Raw genomic sequence first — 12,485 nt, 5'->3', positions numbered from 1 at the left:
CCAGATAAGAATCTCTCCTTTGTTTCCCTATGACAACACTGCTGCCTCTCATCTTCAGTAACTCAATGATAGTGTTCTGACATTGAGCTTCCTACTATAGCCATGAGTTAGGTATTTTCTTTAGTAGTTGTCCCTGCAATAACAATGAGCAGTAAGTGTTGTCATGGGGGCACTAATGCTGGGTTTAGATGATGTTATAAAAGTCTTAAATATGACTTTACTTACAGTTTTTCTTTAGTATGCCGGTTCTAACATAGGTGGGATTTGCAATGAGCTGGCATGTTCATCATGTGTTATCTCGGGGTTCCCATACCCCTGGCTTGTATTTGGCCCTATGTATCTGTCTGTGGCCCTCCGTGCAGCGCTGCAAAAAGTTTCGCACCATAGAAATAAAATTTAATAGATAAAAATGTGTTTAATTTCTTCTTTTCGCGATAAAAGTTGTCAGCAGGAAGTTACCATCCGAGCCAAAAACAGGAATGGAAGAACTTGGCTGCTTCAGAAATCCCAAATCATCCACCGACGCTTCATAACATGGAATTACCGGATAAGAGGATTTACTAAAATTGGATTTAAAATGTCATATTTCAACAACAAAGTCCAGAAGAAAACACAAACGAGACAAATGCGCAACACAAACATTTCTTAACCCTGTGAAGCCCTGATACATAACCTCAGCGGGGGAAGAGAAAGCAGAAACAACGCCAACACTCTCACCGTGACGTAAAGGATTAGTGGATCATCCAGTCTAGTTATGTGCGATATACGGGGAGGGGGACGTGATCAGACGTCCGTGTGTGAGGAGTGCGTGTGCAATAATGATCAAGTGCGAGATATAGAACTACACAGTAATGGACAATGAAAGGTCTGACAGGGAGCAAATCACTTTAAGGTTATTAAATGTGACAATAAGTTTTATAATTATCTAGAATTGATGAGACACTAATGAGGTGGGGGAGGGGAGGGAGAATCATCTGTAAAGGTATTGATTTAAAATATTTATAAACTGTAGTAGAATGTACGTATATTTTTATATAAGTCAGTGTTATAGTAGTTATATTCCTGTACATAGGGGGCAGTATTATAGTAGTTATATTCTTGTACATAGGAGGCAGTATTATAGTAGTTATATTCTTGTACATAGGGGGCAGTATTATAGTAGTTATATTCTTGTACATAGGGGGCAGTATTATAGTAGTTAAATTCTTGTACATAGGGAGTAGTATTATAGTAGTTATATTCTTGTACATAGGGGCAGTATTATAGTGGTTATATTCTTGTACATAGGAGCAGTAATATATTACATATATTGTTGTACATAGGGGGCAGTATTATAGTAGTTATATTCTTGTACATAGAAGGCAGTATTATAGTAGTTATATTCTTGTACATAGGGGCTCTATTATAGTAGTTATATTCTTGTACATAGGAGGCAATATTATAGTAGTTATATTCTTGTACATAGGGGACAGTATTATAGTAGTTATATTCTTGTACATAGAGGGCAGTATTATAGTAGTTATATTCTTGTTTATAGGGGCAGTATTATAGTAGTTATATTCTTGTACATAGGAGTAGTATTATAGTAGCTATATTCTTGTACATAGGGGCAGTATTATAGTAGTTATATTCTTGTACATAGGGGCAGTATTATAGTAGTTACAGTCTTGTACATAGCGGTAAGTACTATAGTAGTTATATTTCTGTGCATAGTGGCAGTACTGTGTCTTTTCATACTTATAGTCTTGTACATAGATGGCAATTTTACTATAGTAATTACCATCTTCCCTAAGGATGAACAGATTGTGAAATCTGCTCCATCCTGATGCATGATGGGAAGGGCATTTCAAATTTTAGAATTATTTTGTGCAATCTGTTCTGTACACGATCCTCACCACTTAACCCAGGAGCAGTTATTATTTTACTGAAATGACTATGATGTGTGACAGGAGTCTCTCTATAAATATGCTTTCTTGCCTGAATAGACTCTGAACACATCCTGAAGGAGTTTGTAAAGGGTGTTCTAAATGAAGAGATTGAAGCATGTTGGGAATGGAAATTCTGTGGATTTCTGTTTCTTTATTCCGATCACTTTCTAAAACACACCAGCGGCGAGTTGGACGGTTTGGTCTTGTCTATTGTTCTGCTTTCTTATGTTGCTGGTATAAATATTTATGTCAAAATCCACTTCAATAATTGTTAAATTGTATCAACAGATATTTCCAGGAAATACAAACGCTGACGGAGTGGTCAATCACAAATTTCAGCATTCCATTAAAGCCAGATTTTTACGATTCGTTCCACTGGAGTGGAATCTAAGTGGGGGAATTGGAATGAGGATCGAGGTTTATGGCTGCTCTTACAGTAAGTAGCTTTGGATTTTTGAAACTTCTAGTTGTTTATAAGATTGTTTTTAAGAGGAAATTAACATTATGAATGATAGGCGAACAGAAAAACATAAAAATGATACATTTCTTAATTAGTAACTCCAATGTTGTTAAACATTCCCAGATCCTTTAACCGTTCCTCATAGGACATGATTGGCAAACTGCTCACCATCTTGGTAACTCTTCTCTGAACTTGCTCCAGTTTGTCTATGTCTTATTACTGTAAACCTCTCAAGTGCCACTGCCGTGCAACACACACTGGTTATGATGGGACAAGCTGTGCACAGTGCATCTACATAGTACAAAACATGTATGACATTTATGGAGGGGACCAGGATGGTGTTCTGGGCCACTACAGCAACGTTACATATTTTTTATATATATTTAGAGTGATACAAGCCTTATAAAGCTTTTATCAATTAAGTTTTATCCAAATCATTTCAAATATCCAGTAGAACCCACCAGGGGTGTTCTCGACTCCCATTACTATTTACTTTAGCAATGAAACCCCTTGCTTAACTGATCAAAGAAAATCTTAATATTAAAGGTATTTCAGTGGGACAAAGACAGCATAAAATTGGGTTATTCGTAGATGATGGGATGCTGACATTAACAAACTCATTGCCATCTTTAAGAGCAACACATGATACTTTACTTCAATTTAGCCATTTCCTATTATAAATTAAATGTAAACAAATCTCAAATACTAGGAATTTACCTATATGTTCTATTAAAAGACTCCATCCAATGAGAATTCTCTTTTCATTGGCAATTGAATGCCATACCTTATCTGAGAATAAAGCTTTGCTACTCTTTATCCAACTCCGTCTATACTATCAAACACTATTTAATCTTTCTATATAGAAGGTTTCTTGGTTTGGACACCTTGTACTCTACAAAATGTTAATTTTACAAAAAATTCTTTATTATTTTTGCTCTATATTTATTATCATTCCACAATCAATTATAGCTAAATTTCAAAAACAGCTGTTGAATTGTATATGGAGCTAGCTGATACACCCAGCTTCGCCCGAGTTAATTTCATACAGTTGTTGGCACGAAAAATTTTATGAAGTCAGGGTTATGTCTGAGAAACCGAGGAATAAAATATATATACACATAGAGGAGCATTAGATTTTCCTCAGACTGCATGTACTGATGTCCCATTACAGAATGTGCCACCCCTCCCACTCTCCTCACTTTGGACCTAGAGAATGCTTGTGCCAAATTTCACGCTTGTACGACACCGGGAAGTTACATTACATATGGGTGCACTTACTTTTGCAATTAGCATTGAATAATCGAGTTGGGATACCTTTATTTTTCCTATTTAGGACCTAAACAATGCTTGTGCCAAATTTCATACTTGTACGACATCGGGAAGTTACATAATTTAGGGGTGCCAAAACTTTTGCAATTAGCCTTGAATAATCAAGTTGTGACCCCATTACTTTTCCTGTTTAGATCTAAAGAATGCTTGTGCAAATTTCATGTTTGTACGACACCAGGAAGTTAGAGAATTAGATTAGGTACATTTGTAGGGGTGCCAAAACTTTTGTACTTAGCATTGACTAATCAAGTTGTGACCCCTTTATTTTTCCTACTTACGGCCTAAAGAATGTTCGTGCAAAATTTCATGTTTGTACGACACTGGGAAGTTACATTACATAGAAGTGCAAATACTTTTGCACTGTGCATTGAATAATTGAGTTATGACCTCTTTACTTTTCCTATTTAGGACCTAAAGAATGGTCCTGCCAAATTTCATGTTTGTATGACACTGGGAAGTTAGAGAATTAGTGGTGAGTCAGTGAGTGCCGCTTCCTCTATTATTTATCTCCACCAAAAATGAGGAGGTTTGGGAGTACCTAATTTATGGCATTACTTCCACTCTGTAATCCTGAACTAATTACGCCCCTGGGGCTTGTACTTTGCTGGTTTTAGTTGGTCCTCCTTGGAGAGTCACTTTAATGAAAACAGATCATTATGGTCACAGTTCTTAGCCTCTACCACAGCTAAACACAATACTCTTATAAATTCCTCCTTTAACAGTCTCCCAAGAACCCCTTCCATGACTGCCTCTCTGAGGCCTTATTTACACAAGCGTATGCATTTTTACATTTACCCGCATGCAACATATATACGCATGAATGAAAATTTGAAGCAATCAAGTCCCAATCTTTATTAGCACATTTCCTGCCATTCACACGGGCTGCTGCTGTGTATCGGCAAAAAAATACACAGAAGTGAGGAAAAGCATTGATTGCTGTAAAATCCTTGGAATGACCAAAAATGTTTAATTAGGGACAGCTGTTTTCCTTTTTTTGCATACAGGAAAACTTACTCCTCCTCCCTTTTTTTTCAATTTCCATAGAAATCTATGGGAGCTTCCTGCGTATTTTGGGAAAAGATAGGACAAGACCTATGTTTTCATGCAGCGTATAAAATCGGCGACCGAAAATAGTCGCCTATGTGCTATGTTTTCTGGCGCAATTCTTGTATGTGGCCAAAAATAGTTAATCTAAATGAATGCATTGGAATCCAATGCTTCGCATGGTCTCAATTTTTGGACAATTTTTTTACATGGCAAATACCTTCTTAAGGGAGACAAAGACAAAAAGCTTGTCTTTTTGGGATGGCATCGCGGTCCACTTCCACAGCTGTGACAGGGGATCCTTTCATCCCCGCGGGGAGTCTTCACATGACTGAACACTGTGACAGTGCTGTCACAGTGTTAAGTGATGAGGGGACTTCCCACAGGGATTCTTTACGCGCAGCATGGACCTTACCGGCGCACATTATAGGCACGTATGTCCTGTATTTTGCAGGTGTGATTATTTTGTGCCTCTAAATGACGAACATGTGAACACTTCATAGGGAACCAATGGTTATAATAGACTCTTGTTTTTGTGCACACTGAAAAAATGCTTGTCTGACTGAGCCCTGAAGCTGGCATGCTCCTCTTAGAAAACAATAGTGAAGGGGTATCACTTTTATTTCGGACATTATGACTTAGGATGGATTCACACAAGCATGTTTATGTGCGTACAATTGTGCCACAAAAACACGCACTTATTAGAACCATTGGTTTCCTATGGTGTGTTCACATGTCCGTATTTTACAGGCGTGCAAATGCACGTACCTGCAAAACATAGGACATGCGTGCACTATAGGTCCATGGTGCGTGTAAATATTCCCCCGCGGGGAGTCCCCTTGTCACTTAACATTGTGACAGCACTGTCACAGTGTTCATTGACAAGGGGACTCTACGTGGGGAGTAAAGAATCCCCTGCCACAGCTGTGACAGCTGTAACAGCTGTGGCAGAGGTCTTCTTCATCTCAGCGGGGAGTAAAGAATCCCCTGTCACAGCTGTCACAGCTGTGACAGAGAATCGTAATGTTCTCCCATTGCTTTCAATGGTATAGGCCAGTGGTGGCGAACCTATGACACGCGGGCCAGAGGCGGCACGCAGAGCCTTCCCTGCTGGCACGCGCCACATCGACCGCTCACCACTTGTGAATACCAGCAGGGGCCGCGGCTCCCCTGCCGGCATTCACAAATGGCACTGCTAGCCGCGCTGATCCCGGCACACACTGACTTCAGTCTGCAGCTGGAATCCCCCTCCCCCCTGCCCCGACGTCTCCTACTACTTGGTTCCGCCGGGAGGGGGCGGTGTCCAGCAGTGTGTGTGTCAGAATGTGTGCCGGGAGCATATTAACACTTTCTTCCCCACTTCTGCAGCAATCAGCAATTCCCAGCAACCTGATTGGTTGCTTGGTTTGGCTGATTCACCAAACAACCAATCAGGTTGCCGGGAATTACCTATTGAGGCAGAAGTGGGGAAGAAAAAGTTAATATGCATGCCGGGACCATCGCTGACCAGAAGAGGAGCTGAGCTTACAGGAGGAGGAGGAGGTAAGTATGTGGGTCTCGGGAGGCGCACTGTGGGGTGTCACTAATGCACGGGGGGGCCGCTGGGAGGGTGTCACTAATGCACGGGGGGGGTGCTGGGGGGGTGTCCCTAATTCACTGGGGGGCCGCTAGGGGGTGTCCCTAATGTACTGGGGGGCCGCTGGGGGGGTGTCACTACTGCACTGGGGGGAGCGTCTCTAATGCACTTGGGGGGGCGCTGGGGGGTGTCCCTAATACACTGGGGGCCACTGGGGGGTGTCCCTAATGCACTGGGGGCCGCTGGGGGGGGTCACTATTATCGCTGTGGGGTGGGGGACACGATTACCGCTAGGGCCGCTGTGGGGTGGGAGTCACTATCACCGCTGGAGCCGCTGTGGGGTGGGGGTCACTATCACCGCTGGAGCCGCTGTGGGGTGTGGGTTACTATTATTGCTGCAGCGTGGGGGTCACTATTACTGCTGGGTGGGGGTCACTATTATCGCTGGGGGTGCTGGGGGGTGTCACTATTACCGCTGGGGGTGGGGGTCACTATTACCGCTAAGGCTGCTGTGTGGTGGGGGGTCACTATTATCACTCTGGGGGGGTCACTATTACCGCTAAGGGCCGCTGTGCGGTGGGGGTCACTATTACCGCTGGGGCTGCTGGGGGGGTGTCACTATTACCGCTGGGGCTGCTGTGTGGTGGGGAATGTTTACATGTGGCGGACATGGGCAGGGCCGCTTCAAAATAGACAGCGTGCAGATTTTGACTACTTTTTGGATGCGGAAATGCTGCAGAATTTTCCACAGAAATTTCCCCTGAGGACATTCTGCAGTATTTCTGCATCCAAAAAGCAGTCAAAATCTGCACGCTCGTATATAGCAAAAAAGAAAAGAAATGCCCGCGCTCTTTTTGGACCTAAAAACCAGGGACAGGCTGCAGACACCACTTGCTTCAAACCTTTATTCTTAGTATCCTCTGTGCAACGCGTTTCGTCGTCCTTACACAACGACTTTCTCAAGCACAATAATGACAGCTTAACATATGCACTGTATATATAGCAAACTCACTTTTGGATGGCAGCGTCCCATTTGATGCACGTGTAGCAGATGTCGGCGTCCTCAGCGTCTATCAGATGCGGGATGCCATGTCAGGAAGTAGTAACGGCACGATACTTCCGGGTTAGATGACGTGTACCGGTTAGAACTGTGTATCCGGAGCGCTCTATCTACGTGCTGATTGGTCCCTGAAGATGTCAATCAACCTGTTAGGGGAGTTTGCGCAATGTGCGTTAGCTACGCTGGAATAGTGTGTAAATACCGCGTGTCTCTCTTGCCGCTGGCCGTATTGTTGTATATAGGCTGTATCCTAGGCAACCGGGGAGCTTGTCTCCGGCTGTTAGTTTTGCAGCGGCTATTAGATTTCGAGTGTTATTGCGATCTGTTATCCGAAGGGAAGGGAATATGTGTATTTTGGAACGGGGTGCTGCCATTTTCAAAGAGTGAATCAATACTATATGCATATATAAAAATGAAAATGAGGAAAAATAAAAAACAATAAATATACAGTGCATTTTTAAAAACAAATATATATCACATATAACATAAAATTATGAAACTAGAATAGCCAAATCAATTATACTATTGGATAATATATAATATATACATGGTAAAAACAATAACCATGAACAATAAATAAATAAATAACCAATGTTCATAAACAGTGTTATCCAAAATTTATGTCACCTATGTGTATATATATATTAATATATCTATACAGAAGTCATTATATATGGGTATGTCTAGAAGTATTTACTAATAAAAACATTTATAGAAACTTTATGCGCTTAAAATATAAAATATATGATTTACTAATTTGAAATATGTTTTACTAGTGTATATATGTATTTAACTTGTATGAAGGATATGTAAAAGAAGTTTGTTATATATAATATTATATAAATATATATCTATAAAAATATATATAAAATAGTAAAAAAAAAAAAAAAAAAAAAAAAAACATTTTGGAATTTTTTGAATTTTTTGAATAGTTTGACAACAACAATAATAAAAGTATTGGATGCAATAATAATAAAAGTATTGAATACAATATGGTGTCTCAGATTTTTTTCCAGATTTTTTTCAAATTTTTTCGAGTACCTCGTTTAAGCCATTTGGTGTGAGTGTATTGAGTCTAAAAATCCAGTACATTTCTTTTTGTCTGAGTTCCTGTACTGATTTGGAATTTATATATTCTAGCGGAGTGATTCTCAAAACGGTATGATCTCTATTATGTTCATTAAAAAAATGTCTCGAGACGCTGTGTTTCAAGAAACCGTTTTTGATGTTACTGCGATGTTTGCTCATACGGTCTCTTAGAACATTAATCGTTCTCCCTATGTATCTAAGGTGACAGGGACACTCCAGCATGTACACTACTGCTTCCTTTCCTTCCTACTTTGCTATATATACAGTGCATATGTTAAGCTGTCATTATTGTGCTTGAGAAAGTCGTTGTGTAAGGACGACGAAACGCGTTGCACAGAGGATACTAAGAATAAAGGTTTGAAGCAAGTGGTGTCTGCAGCCTGTCCCTGGTTTTTAGGTCCAAAAAGAGCGCGGGCATTTCTTTTCTTTTTTGCTATATACGAACACACTTCGAGTGGGTCCTGCTTGCCAGCAGGACACAGAAGCCCAGCAGCCAAACGGATACACCAGAGGATTTATAAGCCAACGAGGATGTGGAGGTGCTGGTGAGACCTCTTTCTAGGGGTGCTCGCCAGACACCGGGTGAGTTCTATTTTTGATTTATTCCTTACGTATTCTAACTCATGTTTTAAGTTAATATACAGATAGCTCTAAGCCAGCACAGTTAGCGCCTCCCTGACGTAGCTTTTGTAAAAATCTGCACGCTGTCTATTTTGAAGCGGCCCTGTCCTTTTTAGAACGACGGGGGTAAAATCATATGTCGTGATAAGCCCCGCCCCTGACGTGTTGGCACTTTGCGATAAATAAGTGGATTTTAGGTTGCAGTTTGGGCACTCGGTCTCTAAAAGGTTCGCCATCACTGGTATAGGCACTTCTGCAGTCCCATTAAAAATAATGGGCTGCTGGCAAGCCCTGCAGGGATTTTCGGGGAAGGGCTTTAAATGTAATCCCTAGAATGTGTTAAAAATGTTAAAAAATTATACTCACCTCTCCTCAGCTGCCGGGGCTCAGGCGCGTCTAACCTGTCTTCTACCTGCACTGCTCTGAAGCTCTTTCAGCAGCCGGGGATTTAAAATCCCTGCCTGCTGAAAGGGCTGTATCTGATTGGCTGAGCGCTCAACCAATCACAGGCAGCTCTCAGCCATTCATTGAATGACAGCTGAGTACTGCCTGTGATTGGTCACACCACTCAGCCAATCACAGGCAGCACCTGACCATTCATTGAATTAAATGAATGGCCAAGCACCCCGGTCCAGGTTTTGGCTCACAAAAAACTGAACATAAAAACTGCCGTGTGAAAGTGCCCTTCTGGTGAAACTAAAACTTTCTCAAAATACATCTCACATAAGGAGTTTTATAAATATAGCCAAATAGACTCATGTCTTCAGTCCTTTTACACTCATGATATGATGATCCCTTGCATACTGTTAAATTTAATAGCCGATGCTTAAACCAAAAGTTTGCCCTATGTACGATTAATGTATAACATGTTGGCTTTAAACATTGAAGCTTCAGACTATTCACTTATATGCCTAAACTCAAGCTTTGCTTTGTTTTCCGTATCAAAAAAATTGTCAAAATGTAAAAAAAAATATTGTTTCCAAAAAAAATCAACATTTTGACTGGAGACATGGGAGATTCCAAGAGGGCAAATTTTTTAAATTGGGAGAAGGATTTAGATAGTCATTTCTTACCTGAATCGGTGAGTTCAGTGCTAGAATTGGCTAACAAGTCTTCCTATGTGCTTCCCCTGTAGAGGTACATTATAGATTGCTTACCAGATGGTACCTCTACTCCATTTAAGTTTGCAAGATGTTTTCCTGATTCTGGTACTCTATGATGGAGGAGCTGTGGACAAGTAGCTTCCATGAATCACATTTTGTGGGACTCTCCCATACTGCTTTATGGAAAGATGTATATATACATTGTATGTATATATTCTATGTATATAGTCTTATGACGGAGTATATATATATATATATATATATATATATATATATATATATATATGTATATATATATGCTCCTTCATAAGAAACATTGGAGGAGGAATCATGACTCTGCGTCCTTCGCTGGCTTTACTGTTGTTAGCATTAAATTAGTCCCCCCTTCTTCCAGAAATCTGACTTGTCATCTTCTTCTCACTTCTAAACTTCTACTAACTATAAATTGGAAGTCGCCCACGTCTCCTACTGTTAATGATTTGATGATGGAGATAACTGTGATCTCTGAACACAAGGTGGATGGAAAGCTCTTTGCCCTTCGAGATAACAATCTGCAAAATTATTATTTAATGCAGAACCCTTGGCTTCAATATTTTTCTGCCTTTCCTCAAGTTTTCTGGTCTTTTACTTATCTTCTTTTATCCTTAGAGATCTCCGTTCTCTCACTTTGTCTTTAAACACTTTTAAAAATGTTGTAACGTCCTGAAGATGTTATATGAAAGTATCTTCTGACTTTCACGTGACTTACTTAGATGTATGCAGGTTACCAAAAATTGGAATAAAAATTAAATGGAAAAAATTACAGCTTGTCACGCAAATAAATGCCCCCACAGAGCTTATGTGAGGGAGAAATCAAAAGTTATGGGTCCTTGAAAATCCCCCCCCCCCCCCAAAAGAAAGTTTCTTACTGTGCAAAAGTGGAACAAAAAAAATAAATATATATATATATGCCTTGTCTCCCCTAAAATAGGACCAACCCTGAAAATAAGCCCTAACCTGATAAGCCAAACCCCGAAAATTAGCCCTGGCAGCATTACATAAAAAAAAATGAAAAGAATGCATTACCTAGCAGGGACGCTCCATGTCCCTCCCGCTGCTCTCTGGAGCTTCAATGCGCTTTTTGCAGTCCTCAGCACCCACAGAAGATCACTTCCTGGTTATGGGATTCATAAAACCCACCTCCAGGAAGTAATGGTTCTGATTGGTTCTCAAGTGCTGCTCAGCCAATCACAGCCATCGCGTTGTTGAGGTGGGATTTATGAATTAACCAATCAATACCGCAGCTCAGCGTGGCGGAGCTCTAGAGAGCAGCGGTAGGGACATGGACTGAGCCTACTAGATAAGTGTAATAAGACACCCCCTGAAAATAAGATCTAGCGCCTCTTCTATAAAAAATTCTGGGGCAAAAATTTATATAAGACTGGGACTTCTTTTCCGGGAAACACGATATGCATAATTTTGGTATTATTGTAATTGTACCAACTTGCAGAGAAAACTGTGTTATTTAATTTTTGCTGCCTGATTAATGTAGAGTTTATGTGTTTTCTCCCTGCCCCCCCCCAATAAAAATGACATACCCCCAAAATGGTACAAATAAAAACTACAGCTCACCACCCAAAAAAAAGCCCTCATATGCCATGTAAACGGAAAAATAAAAAAGTTATGGCTTTTGTAAACTCTAGATGAAAATCTCCCAAAAATGGTCACGTCCTTAGGGCTAAAATAGGGCGCGTTAGAGTTAAATAGTTGGACTGTTCCATTACTACAACTAGATTGCATCTTGGAATACGTCTTTATGTCAGGTATTTACATGTAAATGCGTCTCTTCTTTGTATCTGTAAGATCTATTAATGGCGCACTCACCGGAGCCGTAAGTGACATTGATCCGATGTGATCGGAATTAATTACATTGTGTTTTGACTTCTGGTACAGTAGCATCCAGACACGCAATCAGCGCTCATTCAGGCATAAATATTTATACGGATCTCTCAAGCTGCCTCGTGTTCATTATGTAGATATTTTCTGGTCTCGATACAACAAGCAGATTCACAAGAGCCGGCCTCACTGATGTTTATCTTGCTGGCGGATAATGATATGTAAATTAAAAGCTTTTGCCTTTACTTAATGCATTGGCGTCATTCTTGATAATAAGATCAATGGGATGTGAAGCAGGTAGGAATATTAGCATCTGCACAATGGATCTGTACACGGCTTCATTGTCTCCTAGTTTATATGGAACGTAGAGTGCAGTCAGGCTTCATCAGGTAGGAAACCT

At 40.5% G+C, this 12,485-nt stretch overlaps 1 protein-coding gene across 1 annotated transcript in view; it reads left to right on the top strand.

Annotated features, from left to right (window-relative positions):
• CNTNAP5 (contactin associated protein family member 5) overlaps positions 1 to 12,485 on the top strand; it is a 350,918-nt gene that overhangs the window by 86,427 nt on the left and 252,006 nt on the right. Inside the window, exon 4 of the mRNA XM_066577791.1 lies at positions 2,217 to 2,364. Within this exon, the coding sequence (XP_066433888.1) occupies positions 2,217 to 2,364 (148 nt within the window). The remainder of the gene's footprint in view (positions 1 to 2,216; positions 2,365 to 12,485) is intronic.

The sequence above is a fragment of the Eleutherodactylus coqui genome, chromosome 8 (genome assembly GCF_035609145.1).
Source record: "Eleutherodactylus coqui strain aEleCoq1 chromosome 8, aEleCoq1.hap1, whole genome shotgun sequence".
NCBI lineage: Eukaryota > Metazoa > Chordata > Amphibia > Anura > Eleutherodactylidae > Eleutherodactylus > Eleutherodactylus coqui.
Note: the sequence above shows the minus strand (reverse complement) of the source record. Positions and strands in the feature narration are given on the sequence as shown.